The sequence below is a fragment of the Podarcis bocagei genome, assembly GCF_964188305.1.
Source record: "Podarcis bocagei genome assembly, chromosome: 13".
Taxonomy (NCBI): domain Eukaryota; kingdom Metazoa; phylum Chordata; class Lepidosauria; order Squamata; family Lacertidae; genus Podarcis; species Podarcis bocagei.
In genome coordinates, this window is record NC_138138.1 from 28,666,899 (window position 1) to 28,689,885 (window position 22,987).

Sequence of the window (22,987 nt, forward strand, 5' to 3'; positions counted from 1 at the left end):
AATGCAATGAATGTAGAAATAAACGTTGTGCAGCAGAAGAGTCGTGCTTCGGTGGGGGCGTGAGCTAGCCTGGAGTGGCCAATCAGCTGCCACCGGGAGCCTTTCCAAAGGTCTTTTTCTACCTAGTCAAAGAGATGGAGAGCAGTTTTGATACTAATCAGGGACAGAAAGTACAGGCTGGGGGGGGGGGGGGAATCATGAGGCTTTTACCTGGAGCCAAATCACACGTGTTTTTTTAAAGCTTGGTTTTTTTAATGCTCAAGTTTAAAAGACAGAGATAAGTATGTTTGGAGAAAGGTGGAGTGTTGCAGAGGGGAATACAAAAACCTCTGCTCTGTGCACCTGAAATAGGATTCTGCAAATCGTTTCTGCCACACCTCTAAATACCAGCTTCTGGGTCTTGCAAGCAGGGAGGTTGTTGATGTGCTGAGGTCCTGCTTGTGGTCTTCCCTTGGGCATTTAGTTGGCCCCTGGGAGCACAGGATGCTGGCCTGACCCACCAGGGCTCCTCTGGAGTTCTTTACCAGTATTGGGGTCTAAAAGAGAACAGAGCTCTACTTCAGCCCTAGTGCATCATTCAATTACCGTAGATGTGTGTTGAGGAGGCTGTTTCATGCCTGAGGCAAATTGTGTCCCAGCTTGTAATCCTGACCCCTTCCCCTCACACTGTGGATTCACACAGGCACGCACAAGCACACCCAGCCCCACATGTGGTTGGGGGGGGGGGCGAGAGGATGCTGCAGTTGCTCAGTGGTGATGGCAAGAGTAATTCTCCTCCTCTCCTCAGGCCAAGCTTGACTCCTGACCTTTTTGGCACCTGTGGTGGAAGAATGCAAATAACGCTTCCTGTCCCTGTTAATTAACATGGGAGACGGGAGGGTATAGTACCACCAAGATGGTCTTCTGCACAGCCTCCTTTGCGGTGCATAGGCCTGTCCACAAACACAACACGCCAGTTGGGGACTCTGCAAGAGGGTTTCACAATTCAGTTTCTATAGTTCAGTCCGCACCTCACTGTGGGCCTGATCATCTTCTGGTCCCTGTATGGAGTCCACAATCTGGATTCCCACAGCTCTTTTACTCAGGAGTCATGGAAGAGCTGCTCCCACCATGAAGACGGGGGCACCCTCTTCGTGCACTTCTGACACCCTGGTTCTTACGCGACCAGTCTCTGCCTCAGATCTTCCTCCCATCAAAGACTGTGCATTCCAGAAGGCTCTTCTTTGCCTGTCCGTGTAGACAACAACACTCTCTTCTGTGCTGACTTCTGGAGCAGGATGTGACCATAAACATTAGTTACCCTATTGACCAGACTTCCTCAAACTCAGCCCTCCAGATGTTTTTGGCCTACAACTCCCATGATCCCTGCGCTCATTTCTTATCTGGTCGTGGGAGTGAAAGGAGGGAGGTGAAATGGAAGCAGCTGGCTGGCTCCTTACACCTGTGTGAGTACGTTTACATGCGTGTGTAAATATTGAACATGCATCTGCTCTGCTCCCTTTCAGAGATCTAACGTCTAGACCCAGGGGTCAGCAAACTTTTTCAGCAGGGGGCCGGTCCACTGTCCCTCAGACCTTGTGGGGGGCCGGACTATTTTTTTTTGGGGGGGGAGAATGAACAAATTCCTATGCCCCACAAATAACCCAGAGATGCATTTTAAATAAAAGGACACATTCTAGTCATGTAAAACATGCTGATTCCCGGACTGTACATGGGCCAGATTTAAAAGGCGATTGGGCTGGATCTGGCCCCAGGCATTAGTTTGCCTGTAGATGCCAAGGAAAGGGGGCTGAAACTGGAGGCATCCCCTGTGTCTCCACCAAAGGCAAAACAAAACAGGGATAAAATTTATGGACCATGTCTCTTCTCTTCCTAGGAGCATATATTTATATACGGGACTATTCCTGTTAATTTGGGATCATTGAAAGCAGCCTTGCCAGCGCCTCTTCAATTTGCTGCACTAGCTCAGTAATAATCAGGAACAATAACAAACTACAGATGCCCTTCCAGCTTCCCCTCCTTGTCTCAATCATTTTTTTCTCTTCCTTTTTAAGACCTTTTGCTCACCAAGCCCAGCCTTGAGCAGGCAGCCTGCTGTGGATTCAGGTTGCAGTGCCTTCTAAGGGAGCTGTGGCAGGGAGAAAATAGGAAAGAGGGGGGTAAATGAGGGGCAGAAGGCAAATGGGAGTGGAAAGAAAGCCACGATTAACCACCTCAAAGCTTCTGAGCACATGTGGAGAACTAGAAGAGATTTCTCTGGCTTGCCCCATCTCTGGAGCTCTCGGCTTGCCTGATCTTATAGTGTGTTTTTGAGCAAACCCGGTTGGTTTTGTGTTGTATTTTTAAAGGCAATTTCTAGGCTGCCTTATTTTAAGTTGTGGCATTTTGTGTGTATGTGTGTGTTTTAAGAGACAGAGGAACAAGCAAACCCTTCTGTTTCTCCTTGATCTGATTTGATGTCAAAGTGTCTTTGGAAAGAAAAGGGACCTACATCAAGGTTGTGTATATCAAGGATTGTCCGGCATCTTTACAATGCGTAAGGAATATCTTTCTGCGGCCTTCTCCGCAGCCCCTTAAGCAAAGCAAAGAATCAAACAGAACAGACACAGTGAGAGATGTTTTGGCTGATCTGTGCTTCCCCTGCCCCTATTCAAGGTTGGAAGTACCGTAAATTTATAAATAAAAGGCTTTAAAGTTCACAAGGAATTGGCCTTGGATTTCTCTGAAAGGAGAGGTGCTGGAGCTAGTGATTGTAGCAGAATCACTTCCTAGACTCTAAAAGCTTGCAGCCAGAATAATTCCCAGACTGGTTTGGCTGCTTAGTGATGGCAGAAATAAACTCTGTTCATGCTCAGAGGTACTCTCCCCTATCATGAACATATGAAACTGCCGTTTGCAGAGTCGAACACATTGGTCGAACACATCTGGTACCCTGAGGTCTTTTTTTTTTTTAGCTCTCCTTTCTTTAACCTGAAGATGCCAAGTGTTGCACTTGAGACCTCCTGCATTCAAGACAGATTCTGCTGATAAGCTCTAGTGAGCACTGGCTTAATTTAAGCCAAGGATGGGGAACCTTTAGATGTTGCCGGACTCCAGCTGTCTTCAGCCCTAGCCAATGTAACTGATGGTCCTGAAGGCTGATGGAAGTTGTGGCCCTCCAAATGTTGTTAGACTACAAGTTCCCCATCCCTGATTTTAGATCTGATAGCAGGGTCTGAAAGAGTATTAAAACCAGCATTGGGAAATTTAGATCCGTGTGTGTGTGTGTTTGCAAATTTAACAAAAAACATGGGGTAGGGAGAAACAGAAAATGAAAAAGGCTCGTGTTGTTTAGATCCCTTAAGAGCAAGTGTAAGGGGTGGCGCTGTGGGTTAAACTGCAGAGCCTAGGACTTGCCGATCAGAAGGTCTGCGGTTCGAATCCCCGCAACAGGGTGAGCTCCCATAGCTCAGTCCCTGCTCCTGCCAACCTAGCAGTTCCAAAGCACATCAAAGTGCAAGTAGATAAATAGGTACCACTCTGGCGGGAAGTAAACGGCGTTTCCGTGCACTGCTCTGGTTCACCAGAAGCAGCTTAGTCATGCTGGCCACATGACCCGGAAGCTGTACGCCGGTTCCCTTGGCCAATAAAGCGAGATGAGCGCCGCAACCCCAGAGTCGGCCACAACTAGACCTAATGGTCAAGGGTCCCTTTACCTTTAAGAGCAAGTGTAAATAGAGCGGAGTCTGAGAGAACTGTGTTCAAACCTCTGTTCAGCCATGGTGTGGGCCGCTGAGTGATGCTGGAGAGGTCGAAGGTCATGTGCTGATCACTCAGTAGGTTAGTGAATCAGGGAGTGGGTGGTGGGGCAGGCATGGGTGCTGTGAATTCCCCACCTTTGCTCGTCTAGGTTGTGCCCGCTTTCACTCTCTCCTCGTCAGCTTTGCATTGCATTTCTTCCATGTGTTGGACCTTACAGGAAGGGTGGTTGGAAATTAAAAATGATGGGCCAAAGGGAAAGTGCAGTTCCCACCAAAGAAAAGGAGAGGAGCACCCAGCTTCTGCTTATTCCTTTTCCTCGTATTTATATTTCTTTGGGCTTTATTGAGGTGTTTCATCTTTCGCAGTTAGAAAGAGCGCTTTCTGCTCTGACTTTCCTTAGTCGCTGTGAGCATTTCAGACCCAAAAAGGAGAATCTGGCTCCACCTTCTATTCCCTCTCCCTTTTCCCGCTAGCTCCCATCGATTCAGCACAGATAAGAGGAACGGAGCATGCCTTCCCTTGCAGAGCTACTGGCTCAGCTTCCTCCCTGTCTTTTCAGAGCAGGGAGGGCCTCTCCCCATAATTACCCTGGCAGTGGTTTTGTCAAAGCCTGCATGGAGGGCTTTAAAGGTCAAAACCAGCACCTTGGAAGCAAGCTGGCAGCCAGCCCACCTGGCGTATAAGATCAGTGTCATATGATCTGAATCTGGTTGACTAGTTCCGCTCAGAACCCTGGGAGCTGCACATCGAACCAATGGAAGTTTCCATGCTGTCTTCAAGGGCAGCCCTACAAACAACATAATGCAGTAATCTAGCCAGGAGGTGGCCAGGATATAAATGACCGGGTCAGGTTCTCAAAGAAAAGAAATACAGTGCAACCTGGATATAAGACAGAAATGGGGGGAAGCGCTCCTGGCTACCGCTTGGGAATCTAGGAACAGGGCCAGATTCAGCTGTGCTTCTGTACTGCAATCCTTTTTATTTTTATTTTTTTAAATTTAAATACAGCACATAAAATGTGGCTGTTTAAAAAAAAAGTGAAAGAGAAAAGGTTAGAGTACATCATTATAGTAAATGTTACCAGTTAATGCAGTCGTACCTTGGATCCCAAACGCCCTGGGATTCAACTTTGTTGGCATATTAATGAGAAACTACCCTAATCCACACTTCTTGGCCAATATGCAAAACCAAACCACAGCTCCCCTTTAAAATGCACACTACTTCTGAGGTTGCAATGAAGTTCCCCAACTCACCAATGTCTACAAAAATGCATTTACAGTCGTACCTTGGAACCTAAACACCTTGGTACTTGGACATTTTGGCTCCTGAACACCGCAAACCCAGAAGTGAGTGTTCCGGTTTGCAAACGTTCTTTGGAACCCAAACATCCAACGTGGCTTCTGATTGGCTGCAGGAACTTCCAGCATCCAAAGCTGCACTTTGGTTTCTGAAGGTTTTGGAAGTCAAACGGACTTCCGGAATGGATTCTGTTTGACTTCCAAGGTATGACTGTCATTACAATTTTTAGCCTAATGTATTTTGTATAAAGGGATGCGGGTGGCGCTGTGGGTTAAACCACAGAGCCTAGGACTTGCTGATCGGAAGGTCGGCGGTTCGAATCCCCGCGACGGGGTGAGCTCCCGTTGCTCAGCCCCTGCTCCTGCCAACCTAGCAGTTCGAAAGCACATCAAAGTGCAAGTAGATAAATAGGTACTGCTCCGGCGGGAAGGTAAACAGCGTTTCCGTGCGCTGCTCTGGATCACCAGAAGCGGCTTAGTCATGCTGGCCACATGACCTGGAAGCTGTCTGTGGACAAACGCCTGCTCTCTCGGCCTATAGAGCAAGAAGAGCATGCAACCCCAGAGTCGGCCACGACTAGACCTAATGGTCAGGGGTCCCTTTACCTTTACTATTTTGTATAAATGAGTTCCAAATTTCATTATACAAGTGCATGAAGGGTCTACATCCTATACTGTCATCCTGCAATTTTAGAGAGGGGGGGAGCCTGTTGAGTACAGCTACTCCTAGATTGCCAGATGACTTTATTTATTTATTTATTTATTTATTAAGTAAGTAAGTAAGTACCGGTAAGTAAGTAATTGTTTATACTGCCATTCATCTGTACATCTCAGGGTGGTTCACAACATTAAATCACAATATAAAAAAGAATGCAAAATCCATGATTAAAAATAAAAACAAGATCAAACCAATGATCCCTTCCACTTTGCCTCCTAACTCCTAATGACTGCAGCCAGGGGGCTGAAACAGCAATGAAGACAAGACTGTACCTTGTGGTACACCATAGGACAAAGAACATGAGGATGAAACACAGTACAGTGGTACCTCTGGTTACAAACTTAATTCGTTCCGGAGGCCCGTTCTTAAGCTGAAACCGTTCTTATACTGAGGCACGCTTTTGATAATGATGTCTTCTGCTGCACACGCGCCTCTGGTGCACAATTTCCATTTGCACCCTGAGGCAAAGTTCGTAACCAGGAGCTGCTATTTCTGGGTTAGCAGAGTTCGTAACCCAAAGTGTTCGTAACCGGAGGTACCAGTGGTACCTCGGGTTAAGAACTTAATTCGTTCTGGAGGTCCGTTCTTAACCTGAAACTGTTCTTAACCTGAGGTACCACTTTAGCTAATGGCGCCTCCCTCTGCTACCGCGCAATTTCTGTTCTCATCCTGAGGTAAAGTTCTTTTTCTTTCCCCCCTTTCTTTCCTGAGGTAAAGTTCTTAACCTGAGGTACTATTTCTGGGTAAGCAGAGTCTATAACATGAAACGTCTGTATCCTGAAGCAGCTGTAACCCTAGGTACCACTGTATCTCAATGCTGCTCTCTAGACATGACTCTTTAGGTAGGAGTGGAACCAATGTAAATAAATGCCTATCCTACAAGCTGGTCCAAGAGGACATTATGGTATGTGATAACAAAAGCCATGAAGAGATTACAAAGCAGAATCGGAGCCACCTTCCCCAATCCCACTCTTGATATGGGTCCTCCATCCTGGCGACCAAGCCTGATTCAGTCCCCAAACTGCGCCTGATGTTGAACGCCACCCGTCAGACAGCAGCAGCAGCAGGCCCAGTCCTAGTTGCTGCCGGGACTGACACTGACAGTAATGTCCAAGTCTGCGCAGCTGTAAGCAATTTCTTCCGCAAAGTGAACCACCCAATTGATCACAGCAGGCCTTTTAGACACGTGAAATCAGAAATCACCAGCTGGTTCTGGATCACGGTCAATTACCTTAGGAGTCAACAAAATCCAGCCACCTTTTATGTTGTGGTCGGCACACTGCAAAAGTAGCCACTTTCTATGCAATTTGTTTGCTACCATTTGCAAGCAAAAGGACTCCTCCTTGTAGGAGTCAGAGCCCTTCAAGAGAATGGGAAGGAATTTAACCTGGGCACTTGCAGCTACACGGAGGATCTGGACGTGAAGTGGAAAACAGTAACCATTTGGCCAGTGCCACGAACGCAGGAGCTGTGGCAAAGGGGCACTGGGTGGTTATCTGCCATCTGAAATTGCACCTGCTCCCTCCGTGGTTTTTTGTTTAATTGTTTGTTTGTTTAGATGCTAAGCTTGCTTTTGTAGAGTGAGTTGGTTGTCAAATGGAATCCTTTAGAAAGCTGGGCCCGTTAGTTGCAGGTTTCTAGTGTAGAAACTATAGGAATTATAATTTTTAAAAGCGTAGCCCATGGGTAGGGTGCCGGATCCGGCCCAATTGTCTTCTAAATCCGGCCCGCGGACCGTCTGGGAATCAGCGTGTTTTTACATGAGTAGAATGTGTCCTTATATTTAAAATGCATCTCTGGGTTATTTGTGGGGCCTGCCTGATGTTTTTACATGAGTAGAATGTGTCCTTATATTTAAAATGCATCTCTGGGTTATTTGTGGGGCATAGGAATTCATTCATTCCCCCCCAATATAGTCCGGCCCTCCACAAGGTCTGAGGGACAGTGGACTGGCCCCCTGCTGAAAAAGTTTGCGGACCCCATGCTTAGCCTCACCAAATGGGCTGGGCAAGAGGGGCCCTGCACACTGAGGCACCTGCCATGTTGTGCATTGTTGCATCTGACAAAACAGTTGCCGGGAAATAAGTGTGCTTCCCTGGCAGGAATACAGTGGTGCCCCGCAAGACGAATGCGTCGCAAGACGGAAAACTCGCTAGACGAAAGGGTTTTCCGTTTTTGAGCTGCTTCGCAAGACGAATTTCCCTATGGGCTTGCTTCGCAAGACGAAAACGTCTTGCAAGTTTGTTTCCTTTTTCTTAACACCGTTAATACAGTTGCGACTTGACTTCGAGGAGCAACTCATAGAACGCAGTGTACATAGTAGCCTTTTTTTGAGGTTTTTAAAGACTTTGGTGATTTTTGAAGCTTTCCCAAAACTTCCTTTGCAGCCATTTGGTAAGTTAAGCTTTTAAAACTTTTTTGGGGGGTTTTGGATTTTGGGTTGGGGTGTTTGGAATTCAAGGACTTGGTGTTGGGAAGGGGTTTGCAAGAATCTGGAAGCTTGTGTGTGTTTTTTCTGCATTTTTATGATTTTCTGTGACCATTGGGCCACTCTGCTGTTTTTTAAAAAAAATTCTGGATTTGAATTTCTGTGTGCTGGGTGGCTGGGGGAACAGTTGGGGAGGGGTTTGCAAGAATCTGGAAGCTTGTGGGTTTTTTTCTGCATTTTTATGATTTTCTGTGACCATTGGGCCACTCTGCTGCTTTTTAAAAAAAATTCTGGGTTTGAATTTTGAAATGCTCTTTACAGTATGTGTGACTTTAAAGAGCACTTAATAAACTCTTGTTGTACCAAATTTGGCTTTGTTTGGACTTTTTTTGACCATAGGAACGCATTAATTGATTTTCAATGCATTCCTATTGGAAACCGTGCTTCGCAAGACAAAAAATTCACTAGACGAAAAAATTCACGGAACGAATTAATTTCGTCTTGCGAGGCACCACTGTATGTTGAAATGCGACTCTGAGGGAAGTAAGATTCCTCAGCATCAGCACCACACCCATGAAGAGAGCTGTGCCTTGAAGAGACATCTGGGCACTCTCCTGCCGGACTTGTTATGCTACAAATGCAGTAATCTAGAAAGGCTTGCAGTTTGGAGTTTGTGGGCCCATAGAAGATGATAGCAGGGGAGGCTATGGGTCAGTAACAGGCATGGCACACAAGGCAGAGACCAAGGAGGGAAGCATAGATAGCCACTGTTCCGATACACTGGAACCTTTATGCAGCGCCTTCCAAAAATGTTTTCAGTCATGTACCTCCCATCATGAGGTCGAGAAACTTGCCATTTTAGTAAAGGAAAGCTATTCTCAGCAATCTTAAGCAAGCAACAAAAAGGGAGAAAGCAAATAGGACCGAATATGAACCCAGGGTGGGGAAAGTGAGGGGCAAATTAGATGTTGCATGCAAATAAACATAACAAAACCCTAGGTGGTGGTTTGTTTTAATGAAAAGCAAGCTCACTAGGCAGCAATTTTGAGCAGAGTGCGTAAGGAAACTCTTTGTTGGCTGTTTTCCTCCTCAAGATCCACCCCCACCCACTATGGCTTTGCCCCTGCCGTTTTGGGCTGGCAGTTTTTGAACAGAAAGAGCTCACTTTCCTGCAAACCATTTGTGAGGTCCCACCTGGTGGTCCTTAAAAGTTTGATGCGAGTGAGCAAGGTGTGTCTTCCTCTTCCCCAGGGTCCCTTGGCCATATTTTCTTTGGGGAACTGGTTTGGGAATTCAGAGGTTTGGAATTTTGCATAGCCATATACGTCAGTCTTGCCATCTCTGTCCAAAGGGCTTTTTCAGACGGTGGGGAGGAGTTTGAGTTTGGAGCTACAGTTTTGCATACAGTGGATAGAAAGAATTCCATCCTTGGCCTAGAGAAGGGTCTGCAGTTAGGAAAGGATACAGATAGTGGGGAAAACTGGAGGGACTCTCAGGCAAGATGCACTCAGGGGCCCTCCCTCCACCCCTTGAGGGAGGCTGTTTGCTGTCAAACAGCTCTTAGTGTCAGAAAGTTCTCCTGATATTTAGCTGGAATCTTTCTTGTAACTCGAAGCCATTGGATCGTGTCCTAGCCTCCAGAGCAAGAGAAAGCAAGGTTGCTCCATCCTCAACGTAACAGCCCTTGAGATATTGAAATATGGCTAGCATAAATCAAAGGATTGAGCCACCCATAAGGGGAGGGGGGGGGAAATACTGATGCAAAGTGTCTACTTCCCAAAGTGTGCAGCAATTTGGAGTCGGAGTCGTCCCCCTCCCGCATGCACACACACACAACTTACCGGATTATCCCCAGATCAGGGACATTCAAATTCAGAGGGAGAAATGTGCGAGATTGCAGTTCTTTGCAGTGGATGATGCTAAATTAATCAAAACAGGACCAACTTTGGTTCCACGTGATACCCTGGTGCGGACAACAAGCCATCTGTAAGGATGAGATGTGTGAAGAAATGGTGGGGGGGATGTTTTTAGCCATGTCCTTGTTGAACTGGCAGGGGAAAGAGGCAGAACATTGAGGCAGAAGGCTGGCAGAGGAGCAGGGCAAAGATCAACCCCGAATGGGCATGGAATCCTGTGTGATTATTTGCGCATCCTGAACATTGCGCATTGGTAGGCAATGGCAGGCACCGGGAAGCAGCAGGCTTTGGCAACTGTGGATGTCAGAGGAGAAGTGGAGGGGGGGGAAGAGTAGTTGAAAACATCCCCAAAGATGTGAGTCTATGTTTGAGCTCTGTGTGGGAGACATAACCGGGTGACGGTGGGGAGGTGAGCACAGCAGGAAGTTAAACATTGTATATGGCTTCATAAATATGGGGGAGGAGGCTTTTTTTATATGTTTTGAAAGGGTGGGAGCTGAATCTCCCATGAGACTTTTATATGCCAAGCTGTTTTCACAGCAGCCGGGTTAAAAATAGCTCGTAGGGGCTGGAGCCATACGTCAAGAAATATTAGGTTTTTTAGCTGTGTCTTGGCAGGATCCTAGGATGGTTGCAGAGGGTGAATAAGGGAGAAATGGTGGGGCCTCCTGTTTAGGAAGCTGAAGCAGGAGCAGGGAAGCTGTTTTCTTCTCCTGAGCTTAGACATGCATAATGCAGGCGCTGGGTGAAAGGCAGAAGTAAATTTGTGCCAGTCCTAGGGATGGTGTGGGAGAGGCCAGTTTGCCCATATTATTCCCTACCAATAGGCTGCAGTTCTGTGTAGCATGCAGCCTCTTCTGCCAGATCCTAGGGTCTAGTGCTTTCTTTTGGGGAAACAAAAATAAAAAACAAGTCTCTAGTCCTCATGGTGGCTTCCAGTCGTGTTCTGTTACTCAAATTCCACCTTGTGCTTCTTCACTTACTTGTAGCTTTTCTCTAGCAGCCATACATCTGGAGGAAAACCTTCAAGGCTGTGTGCTTTTAAAGCATGCAAGCACACCCCAGAGAATCACGTGAAGTGTAGTTTGTCAAGGATGCTGGGAATTGGAGCTCTGTGAGAGGCAAACTACAGTTTCCAGGGTTATTGGGGTGGGAAAGTGCTTTAAATGTATGGTGTGTACACAACCAAACCTTTCTCTTGCTTCTGCCCAAGAGGCTACAGTTCCTCCTGTCTAAACAGCTGGTGGACTTAGCAGCCGCTTCCAGACTGTAATGTTTGTGTCCAATAACAGGCACCAAGAATGGGGAATAGTTTTGTTTTTTTAAGAGAGAGTTTTATTCAGAAAAACATCTTAACACCTTCTGTAAGAACTGAAACTAAAAGCCTAAGGAACTGCTCAGGTCATTTGACTCAGAGCAGGTTCTCAAATTTTCAAGTCCTTGACAGCAAAGGAGTGTTACTATAGCTCTACAGTAACACAGAATGCTGCCATTTTTGGAGGTGCGATGTCAATTTGCATCCTGGCAAATTCAGGTTTACACAGTTGGGCCTTGTGCAGTAAGGAAAGTGGTGGGGAAACACACACAAAATTTGTGGGAATATCATTTGCTGAATGCATTGTATAGCCTCCTGGTTGGAGCAGGTGGGAATCAAAACGAGTACTCAATAAACAGCAGACATCGGAGAACTTTCCTGCAAGCAAATTGGGATGTATGCTGGGAAAAATGGGTAGTACAGAGGCGACCTTGATCTGCCTTCCCTGCGCGGGGAGAGGGCGTGTGATGTTTCTGAAGAGTGGGAGCTGAGCGGTGTATCCTTTGCAGAGCTCTTTTCTTTGGAACAGAACACATGGGATTGAATCCAGGCTTTGAAGCTGGGCCTCTTTTCAGCTTTTCCACAGATTTTCCACAAAGTCGGAGCATGTCTCCAGCTGGTGCTTTGTTTTATAAATGAAAGGCACCGATGCCAGAAACATTAGCCTTAGTCTTATATGTGTGGGGGCTGGCACTCTGTTTCAGATGGACAGATCCGCAACATACATTTAAAACACACCCCAAAAGCACATTTAAAGTACATTACTCCCCACCCCACACACAGAGAGAGAATTCTGAAAACTGCAGTTTCCCTGTCACAGAGTTAGTCTTCCCAGCATCCTTCGCAGATTAGTTCCCAGGGTCCTTTGGGGGAAGTCATGTGCATTAAATCTGTGGTGTAGGTCTTCCCAGTGGGGAGAAAGAGAGGCTGTGGACATGCCTGGCGCTGCTGCTCCCTCCATCGCTATCTGTGCATTCCAGGACGCAGCCTTGGAAAGAGATTCAAGAGGTAACCTTTTCACGGCTTATTCAAGTTTCCAGTCCTTTATACTGAAGCCTCTTCGCTTTTCCCCACCCTGAACATGGCTTCCCACAAAGAACAGACCCGTCATATGTTCTGGGACAATCATGGATTTATAGAAGCCTTCCCAACTTCTGATTTCATCCAGGAATGTCCTCTTCCTCCCCCACCCTTTCCAGTGTGGCGAATAGCCATGGTTAGACCTGGCTGCCTATATCTCTTGCAGCAGGGAATTCCATAAGTTAATTGCATGTGCAAAGGAGCAGCATTCTTAAAGGTACAGTTGGACAACAGAGCTCACCTTGCCTGCATCTTTGCTGTGGCCCAAAGCTCCCTACATGAGGAGTGGGGTTTTTTTTCTTCTATCACCTTAGGGGATCAGCTGAGGGTAGGCAGAGCCATGGGTATAGGCAGGGAGGGGCAGCTGCCCCCCCCCCCAATCAATAAAAATACATGGCAAACTGAGGTTCTGCCCCCCCCAACAAAAATCCTGGCTATGCCCATGGGCGGACCAGCACCAAAAGTGGGTGGAGCTAGAGCCAAAGTGGGTGGAGTTCACACATTGCAGCTACTCTTAAGTGGTGATCTGGAGAGCAAGAGAGATTGCACAGCTTCTGGAAGGCTACATGCAATTACTAAGGTTACCAGATTTTTTTTTCAATGAATCCAGGGACGCTTTTCAACTTCAATGGATTTTGTATGGGGACTGATGTGTAAATCCGGGGACTGTCACCGGGAAACGGGGATGTCTGGTAACCTTAAATTAGACCATGGGCCACAAGTTGCCTGACACCAACCCTGTCCTCTCTCCTAACCTCCTCCTTTTCTGCCTAATATAGAATTGTAAGTCCTTCAGCAAGGAACAATTCCATTTCTCTGTGCCAGTGGTGTAGCGTGATCTGCTGGTGCCCAAAGTGGGGCGCAGAGGGTGAATGGAGCCCGCTGCGCCAGCCCAGCCCTTGCTTATGCCCTCACCTAAGTCAAGCAGGGTCAGGGTCACACTTGGCTCGTAAGGCGGCATGAGGAGCCAAAAGTGCAGTGTCTCTACCCCCCCCCCCGGAAACTGCACCCAGTGCCATCACCCCAGCAACCCCTGCTATGCCCCTGTTCTGTACAGCACTTGGGCACATGGCGAAGGTTAAAAAGTACAAACAGCCATGTCTCAGAGGCTGGCCCATCAGCAGGCTGGGCTCCTTGCAGCCCACGTGCTCATGGGGCAAGCACCAAGGTGCATTTCAGCAACCAGCTCCCAGCCGCCTTTTGCAAACGCCCTTGTCGCTCAGCCGACAGGAGCTGCTGCTCCCTGGGACCATGTGAGGTGTTGCGGCTTCCATTAGCAGTGCCCGGCTTGGGAGCATGGCGGCAGTGTCTCTTTTTCTCCAGCGCTCTCGCTCCAATGGGCCTGGCTCATCAGCCATAAGTGGAGCTGAAAGCTTTTAAGCTCAGACTGCAGAGCCAGCTGGGTCCCCTGCCGATGCAGCAGAAAGGCAGCCCCGGTATGGTGAGCAGGCACTCTCTCCCCTTCTCTCTCACCTTGACCCCCCGCCACTCCTTCCCCAGTGCTTTATGCTTCTCTGTACTTTCTTTGCTCTCTTGTTTTCACATACTGGGCTTCAGGGCTCAGTCCCACGGCCTGCTTTGAAAGCCAAGCAAAGCAGCAATAGAAACAGAGTGCCTCTGAGGAGGTGCGGAGTGCCTCCTTCTCAAAGACATCCCAGACCCAGAGTTCCATGCAGGCTTTAAACCTGTGTTGGTTGTGTGCATCCCTTTTTGGGGCTTGATCTTCCCAAACTTTGTTTTTTAAACAAATATGGTTTAAAGGGGATCCTGCTTTTGCTGCTGGCTCATGCTTGGGGCTGTGATTTCCTGGGATGTGATTTCTCAGACTCTTCTGGCTCTCTTAAACAACAACAACAACACTATTGCCTGTCTCCATATTTATTCAGTAGCAGTTATTCAGGATTGATACTCAGTGATTCCAAAGTTACACTCTGCACATGCTTAAGGGCACCGTCATCATTGCCATTTTTCAACAGTAGTATCTTGATATGGGCTATGACAGAATATGCTGTGCTCCAGGCAAGCCAGGCGCCAAGTCACACCAAACCTGTTAAGTTGTGGGTGAACATATCAGACGACACAGCGATTCTTCAAACAGCTCTTGTTTATTCACAGGCCAGAACAGAACTGAACTGAAGGGTTCAGCCAGCCTGCTTATATAAAGCTCCACTAGAACGCAACAGAAACCATTTTCTGTAACTATTTAATCACTGAACGTCACTTTCAATCCCTTTCTTGCATATGTGGACCTGAGTGAAAAGTACCCCCCTGCTGGCCCAGGGTGAGAACTTCAGTACATAACAAAACCCTCCTGGGTTCAAGTCCTACATCTGCAAAAGGCTTTGGACTGTTTCAAAGAATCAGTTGTGGTTTAGCTGCCACTTGGTTCATCCTGCCCCCGTGCCCCTGACTGTAATAAGTGATGTTATCATTTAGTTGCATGCTGAAGCAAGGCACCGTCTCCCTGCCCTGCTTGTCTGTGTGTTTTGCAGGATTCTGGTAAAAATCAGAAGTTAAGAGACCCTGCAGGCTTGCTGTGACTCTTCATACCACCCATAGCATGTACCTAGGGGCAAGCCATAACGATTTTGCAGCCTCAATGGCCCATTCGTAAAACAGGAATAAAAATCAATCCCGTGTGTATGTTTCAATTCCATGGGAGATCAGAATAGGTGCAGAATTTGGTACCGGGTGCAAAATCCAACCTTATTATTATTATTATTAAATTGCCCTTATGATTGTGAAAATGCACTTTGAAGTGTATTGGCAATACCAGTTGAAATCTCCAAAGTCAGAGAAGTGGCTGCATTGGGGCAGGTCTCGTCGTCACTAGCAAAAGCAGAATGAGCACTGCAGAATGATACATTTAAAAGAATCAAACAAATATAGAACAGGTAATCGAATCCAAGCCAATGTTTCATATTTCTCTAGTGCAACGCATGCACACGCAGCCCTGATAATAGTGACACCCTGTTTTCACAGGGTTCCTTCTCACGCAGATTTTTTAAGTGCTTTGCACATTTCCATTGCTATATAAACAGTTTTGGGGGCTTCTCTTGTTTTTAAAGGAGTGAAACTGGAGAAGATGTTATGTGCGCTTGGATGGTGGCCAGTTTATGTGGCAAATGGATTCTTTTCCCTCTGGAACAGAAGCTGGAAAAGGTGCCTGGAGCAGCTAAGCAGTTATCTGCTACATAAATGCAGCAGCGCTCTGCGCTCTCTCTCTCTCTCCCCCCCCCTTCCTGGGTCTGTCTCCAGGGCCAGCCTAACCCATTAAGCAGTGTAGGCACTTGCCTGGGGCTACACCATTCCAGGAGGCTGCAGGCAAACCTGCTTGGGGGGGTGCCTTTCTTCTTCTCACCCTCGGGCCCCTTAGGATAACATGAAGTGTGGAAGTAATTCTGCTCCCTCCCCCATCGACACAACTCCTTTCCCACCATTCCAAAACGGAGCAAAAGTCCCTAGGATTTGTGCCCACGGCAGGAAAGTGTTTAGTTTGGCTGCTGGTGGCGGCGGCGGAAGCAGCAGCAGCGGCAACAACATTCAGCCAAAGTTCCCTGCGAGATTCCGACCTGCCTTTGCACTCCAGCCCTGCGCTGCAAACCGCTTTCTGGGCTGCGTGCAGCTGCCTCCCATCTGCCAGACCTCTGCATGGCCCTGAGCCGCAGAGAAGGGTAGCAGGTGCTGGGGCGCGCCACCTCTTCTGCCCCACCAGGCGTCTTGGCTTCTAGGGCGTAATGAAGCACCTTGCAGCTGGGGCAGCCTCCCTCCCTCCCTCTGGAAACCTGAATTCGCTTTCGCAGCTCTATTCACTCAGCTGGTTCCCGACCCTAAAAATACTCCTGCTAAGCTGCCCTCTAATTGCCAGCCTTCCTTAATGCTTCTTTTCCTGCGTTGTCGGCAGCTAATCAGCTAACTTTTCCTTCCTGGCACAACTATTGCCACGCTGTTTTATTCCTCCCTCCCCTCCTTTTAGATGCAAGGCATATGCCATTAGATTGGCAATAAATCAGCAGCACCAGCTGTAGCCGCGTGGATCACTGGGGAGAAATCTGGACTTGGGTCTGAGTTCAAATCCTACCTCTGCCATGGGTTTCTTGCACAGCCAGGGACACACTCTTCCATCTTGGGCTCCTTCCCCAGTCTGTAAAATTATTATTATTTATTACATTCATATACTGCCCTTCGACCGAAGATCTCAGAGCAGTTCACAAGATGAAAACACTGGATAAAAGGAGAAAATAAATGGTTTAAAATAAGCCTAACAGTAGTGAGCCTGCCACAGAGGGACAGCATACATAATATCAATGAAGACTGTAAACTGCTTAATGGTGCTAAGCGGGTACATAGGAATATACTGAGTCAGACCACTAGCACATCAACCTTAGTGTTGTCTGCACTGGTCGGCAGCTCCAGTCTTTTCTAGAGACGCCCGGGAGTGAACCTGGGACCCTCCTGCATGCAAAACAAGATGCTCTACCCTGAGCGATGGCCCTTTCCCAAACCACAGAAGTGTGGGCTGTAGCTAATAGCTTTGATTCTGGGTTCAGCACTATTAATACCTATGCACTGAAAAACGAGCGCTGGGCTTCCGGATTGAGCATGTCCTTTGCTCAACATGAGGTGGCAATATAGCCAAGATACCCTCTGTTACCTTTTTGCCAGCCCTGGACTCCAGCACAGCCATTAGCCAGCTGTTGTGTAACAGACTTAGCTGAGTCAACTTGCTGGCTGATCTGCCATTACTGGTTGGGAATAGATGATGAGAAAAAGCAGAGCGCATGGAGTGCGCCAGAGCCCAGACATTGCAGCATCTGTGTCGGAACTCCTGCCCACAGCAATAAGCAACGGGCTGTTGCTGCGATGAGCTGGCCTGTTCCTCCAGGCCCACAAACTGGCCCGAGTGTGCTTAATTGTTGTCTCTTGTCTGTGTCTTCCTTGCTTCATTATTGCCATGCTGAGGCAGGCAGGAAAAGCATACAAAATCCTCCTTGCAGCAAGTTAACAGCCTTCGCCTTTCCATGGTAGGGAAAAGCGGCGTAGGGAGAAGGATGGCTTTTAGGAGAGAGATGGCCTGCAGGGTTAAGTATCCCCCTCCTTCCTTGCCTTCGACTCCCCCTGCCCCTTCCTCCCCACAATCTAATTTGGAGACGTTCATAACGGGATATTTTTTGTAAATCCAGGACACGTGTCTCCTGGTTCTCATCTAGGTTGAACAGGGTTAAATTGGTGAAACAAACCCCTGTGTTGCAAAGAGAACATCAGCAATGTCTAGGCAACACGATGACCATGTACATACGCAATAGACAATCTTTTATAGAATTCCTTCAAACCATAACAAGTCCAAAATGAAATCTTTAGTCTCAAAGTCTCGGAAAATCTTTAAATGAAACGAGGTACCAGACTTTGTACGATGAAAGACAAGCTGTGAAGCTTTGTGTATTCAGCACATATGATGTCCAACACTGAACAGTGATTCCGGATATTGACTTCTGTTTCGTAGACTTCTTTGTCAGTGTGGTGGGAAGATGTAGAATTGCTTCATAAACCCATCTTATTTCAAATGAATGTATGTGAATGGAAAGATCAAATGACAACAATAATACATGAGCACTGTTCCACAGCATTTGATATTTTCATTCACATACATTTTATTCAAGTTGGTACCTTTGTCACAATATAAGTCAAGGCATCCACAGTTCAAATGTCAACCCAGCTATAAACCCACCGAGCGCCACTGAACACTTGCCTCTGAGCCTCAGTTTTGGGAAATATAATGGGCATTTGCTGGCAATTTTTGTTAGGCATATTATAAAGACTACAGAGCTAGGACCGCCTCTTTCCATATGAACCTACCCAGACCCGGAGAACATCTTCTGAGGCCCTTCGTAGTGTGCCTCCTGCTCCAGAGGTCCGGAGGGTGGCAACATGAGAACAGAGCCTTCTCTGCAGTAGCTCCCCGTCTGTGGAATGCTCTCCCCAGGGAAGTTTGCCTGCTGCCTTCATTTTATACCTTTAGGCACCAGGCAAAAACGTTCCTTTTTAACCAGGCCTTTGGTTGATCCGATTTACATCCTATGCCCTTTTAAAATGTGTTGGGGGTGGCTATTGGGTTGTTTTTGTTTTTATTAGGTATTTTGCCCCTTCCCACTTGAATTTCCTTCCCTCTGCCATATATGAAGCCTCATACATCTGCTGGCTTCAGACACCTTTTTCGTATGTGCTTTCCCTGACCTGCAAGATGAGATACTCCCCCTGTTATTACTGAAAGTTTGTTTTTATAATACTTTTTTTTTTGTTTGTATCTGTTTCCATGGTGCTTTTGTATTGTATTGGTACATACTGCTTAGAGAGCTTTTTGAGTATTAAGCAGGTTAGAAACGGCTTTTAAATCAATCTAAAAAATGAATATATTACGCATTTTGAGCACTTCTCATAGTCGTTTCCCAATACGGTTGTTTGTTCTCAAGGCTTGAGAGGTCTAGTAATGGCCCTGAGAAAGCTTGGCAAACTTTCTACTTGTGTGAAAAGTCCCCCTCCCTGCAAAACGTAGCTTTTCTTATTTTCTCCTCTTTTCCCCACCCTCTCTCCCACCTGCCCTTTAGCTGCAGCGTTTCAAGCGCTCCCTCTCTCTCAAAACCATCCTGCGGAGCAAGAGCGTTGAGAACTTCTTCCTGCGCTCCAACAGCGAGTTCAAGCTCCCCTCCGACGTGCTCCTCAGCCCCCCAGATTCCCTGCCGCCGCCGTCTCCGCCACCGGCCCTCACGGAGGCAGAGCACTCTCCCAGAGTGACCCCCAGGGCTCTGGCCCCCCTCAAGCCCATTAAGACGCACAGCTTCCAAGAGTACATCTTCAAGAAGCACAACCCTTGCGAAATCTGCCACCAGCTTATCGTAGGTACGTATTTGAAGGCCTCTTGCTCTCGGGTCCTGACTTGCGCTTTGCAGTTCTGGCTAATACATGTGCGTCTACACACACACACACACACAGAGGTACCCTCGACTCTTGTCATCTTTCTCTTCTGCCCTTTACCACCGGCATCCGTGGCTGTCTTCAAATGTTTCATTATGGCTAGATGTGGAGATGACCTTTTCGGCCCTAGCTTTTGCATCCTTAATAAGCATTAGTTATTTGACGCTGGAAGATGCTGGCGCAAATGAGCCTCAGTGGCTGCCGGGTGCTAGCGTAACTCATCTGTTTGGGAGCGGAGGCTTTCGCAGCTGGGATGCAGCCAGTGAAGGAGACATCCCAGATTCTGCAGCTGGCTGGCGAGAAGCTGCTAGAGGGGGAATTGGGGCAGGAGGTGCTCAGTGGTGGCCATGCCACATATTACATAGGTGCCTGCTGCCTCCTGCCAGTTCCTCGACATCTCTGTTCGTAAATGAGCAAGTATTTCAAAAACGCCTCCAGTTCTCACAACGAAACTGACCTGGTTAACATTGAAGCATCTTATTGCAGGAGGAAGCGAAGTGTGGGAAACAGCTGCATCTCTTTGTACAATAGGTGGTGCTTTCTATCAGGCAGTGTTAGAACGAGGATAGAAAAGCTATTCGCCTCATGGCTCCTGGGTTACGGGTGCAAAAATAGAAAGTCTAGTTGCCACTGAGTCCTTTTTTTACAAGGGTGACTTGGGCTGCGACCGGGGAAACGGCACTTTGCTGTGCAGCAGGATCCTACTTTGGAGTCACGAGGAAACACATTTCTCCTCCTTTGCCTTCAGCACCAGCAGCAGCAGTTTTATTCTTGAGTCTCAGTTGCCGTACATGGCAGCCAGACTTCTCAAAGTGCTCGCATTCTGACAATCCCCAGTCGCAAAATGCGCCTGGCGCTGGCTAATTGGGATCCTAGGAAGCCGCATTATACCGCCTCAGACCATTGGCCCATCTAAGCCCAGTTGTTTTGGCAACAGCTGACAGCATCTCTCCAGGGTTTCTTCCAGGCCTGCCTGGGATTGAACTTGGGATCTTCTGCATTCAGAACATGTGCTGCACCACTGAGCTATGCCCCTTCCTCCCTTTGTCTCCTTTCATGTGGGAATTTTCTCTCCCCAGTTCATATTACACACACACACACACACACACACACACACACACACACACACACCACCTGCACAGGACCTTGTGAACATAAGAAGATCCCTATTGGATCAGACCAAAGGACCACCTAGTCTAGCATCCCACAGGGACCAACCAGCTGCTTCTTGGAAACCCATGAGCAGAGCATGAGCGCAAAATCCCTCTCCCTCTGTTCTCCCCCAGCAACTGGCATTCAGAGACATGGTGCCTCTGATCCTGAAGGTACAGTATATAGCCGTTGTGAGTCATGAGGACTCATATCTGCTGATAGCCACAGAATTGTACAAGGGACCTGGAGGGTCATCTAGCCCAAGCCCCAAAATGAAGTGAAGGACATGAGGCAGGTGTTGGTAATGCAGGTGAGCTGTGCACAAGCAAGTTGCCAGCTAGCTCTGCGGAAGCTCCTTTTATTGGCACAATATGCAAAACCAGTCAGATACATTTGGACTGTGACCTTTACACATCTTCCAATCCCGAGATCGTGGGTTGGTACAAAGTTATTTTGGCACCTGTTTCCACCGCGTCATTTTCCCCTTGCACAATGTATGACGAAGCAGACAAAGGTCACAGACAGGGCAGGGCAGACCACTAAGAGAGCAAAGGGTTAGATAGAGGGCAAGATGTTCAGACAGCTATGGCTTTATCTGTGGGGGGAGTGTGCTCCGCACCCCAAGGTCACGTGTGCAGACAGCTGAGGCTGCCCGCAGGCTGCCCCGCGATCATTCCTACACCAAAATATCTCTGTGCGTTTGTTTTGCCTCACAGGGAACTCCAAGCAAGGCCTCCGATGCAAGACATGCAAAGCCAGCGTTCATTTGTGGTGTTCAGAAGAGGTTTCCCACCAGCAGTGTCCTGGCAAGACGGTAAGTGGCTTGCACGAGTCAGCACCCAATGGAAAGAGACAGAGACAGCTGCAGTTTCTGAGCTGCCTCGTCAGCCCCGCTGAAGGGAGAAGAAGCACTGCACTCCCTTTGTGACCTAACCCATCAACCGAGACAAGGCACAAGGCCCCACACTGTGTGGCTTAGCAATTGCCACAAAAAGAAGGCAAGGCAAGGAAGCTTCGGTATCGCTTTGGCATTTGAATAATAGGATTGTGGAGTTGGAAGGGACCCTGAGGATCACCTAGGCCAACCCTCTGCAACGCAGGAATATGCAGCTGTCCCATACAGGGATCGAACCTGCAACCTTACCGCTATCAGCACCATGTTCTAACCAACTGAGCCAGCCACACAGCAATTGCAGATTTGCTGTCAACTTGGAGCCTGCTCCCATTTCTCAACTTCTCGTAGCTCTCATGCGCACTGAGAAGTTCACAGCAGCAAATAGCCTACTTGGGCGAGTAGCCTACCACTGGAGGACTCCACAGACCAGCTTCTGGGAGGGATAGTGTGAAACTGGGAAAACCCCATTTTTGACAGCTCATGTGCGGAGTTCTGTGCTGCCCTTCATCTAGCCTTGCACTCTCTCTGAGCGGCTGGATGCTGGAAAAGTCACATGGTTCGCAGGCTACTAATAGCCAATAGGGCAAAATGGTTCCCTGTCTGCCTTGCCTAACCCCCTCCGCTCATGGAAGGCAGAATGTGCCCACAGTCTGGTATATTCACAGAATCCGCTCACATTCTTCCCACTTCTGCTCCTCAGCAGGCAACCTCTTTCCGACGCAATCTCAGCTCCCCGATGCTGGTGCATGAGCCGCAGCCCCCGCCAGCAGCCCCCAAGGAGTCTCCCCCTACAGGTAGGAGTGGACTGGTCCACAGAGGGCTGGTGGGTAATGGACAACAAAAAGACTGACAGAAGCTCAGCCTTTGGGGAAAGACGGTCTTTTGGATTTGAGGCTTCCCAGATCCACAACAGTAGGAAGAAGTTATGCTTCAGTTATTAGGTAGCTTCCGGAGGTGGGGACAGGGAAGGGAAGTCGTTTGACTTTCAGGCTGTTGCGATTTATAGAGGCAGTGGGATACTTTGGGATTCATGGAAGCCAACTCTACCCTTTTGTGGGTGCAACTTGGAAGTGGGGAGTGGATAAGTCTTGGTTGGTGGAGATCTCCTTGACCGTGAGCAATCTTGCAAACCCGCCGTGCTGTTAAAATAAGTAAAATTGGGTCAAGCTGCTTTCGCTGAGCCTCAAATTATTTTACAGGTTGAGTCCTAGCCTTCCAATGTTGATATAATGCAGAGGACATTTATCCCCCCCCCCAAAGATGATACCACCTCTTCCCATGAATTTGGGATTAGGGTGAGCAGGACAGAGTGGGTCTATAGAAAGGTCTGAACCCTGCAGTTCTGCAGTTTACAAATTCTGGTGTGTGAAAGAGAGGGTGGGAGCAGACAGATAAACTCAGAATAGTGGGGTAGACTGACTTGATATGAGGCAGCTGCCATTGCCCCTGCCTCCTGCTTTGAGAATCCAGCT

At 47.9% G+C, this 22,987-nt stretch overlaps 1 protein-coding gene across 2 annotated transcripts in view; it reads left to right on the forward strand.

Moving 5' to 3' along the window:
* Positions 1-22,987, forward strand: part of STAC2 (SH3 and cysteine rich domain 2) — a 40,344-nt gene that overhangs the window by 4,443 nt on the left and 12,914 nt on the right. The window contains exons 2-4 of one of the 2 annotated variants that reach the window (XM_081168751.1): positions 19,102-19,393; positions 21,337-21,434; positions 22,216-22,309. In XM_081168751.1, the coding sequence (XP_081024877.1) occupies positions 19,102-19,393; positions 21,337-21,434; positions 22,216-22,309 (484 nt within the window). The remainder of the gene's footprint in view (positions 1-19,101; positions 19,394-21,336; positions 21,435-22,215; positions 22,310-22,987) is intronic. The other variant, XM_081168752.1, reaches the window with a different exon arrangement.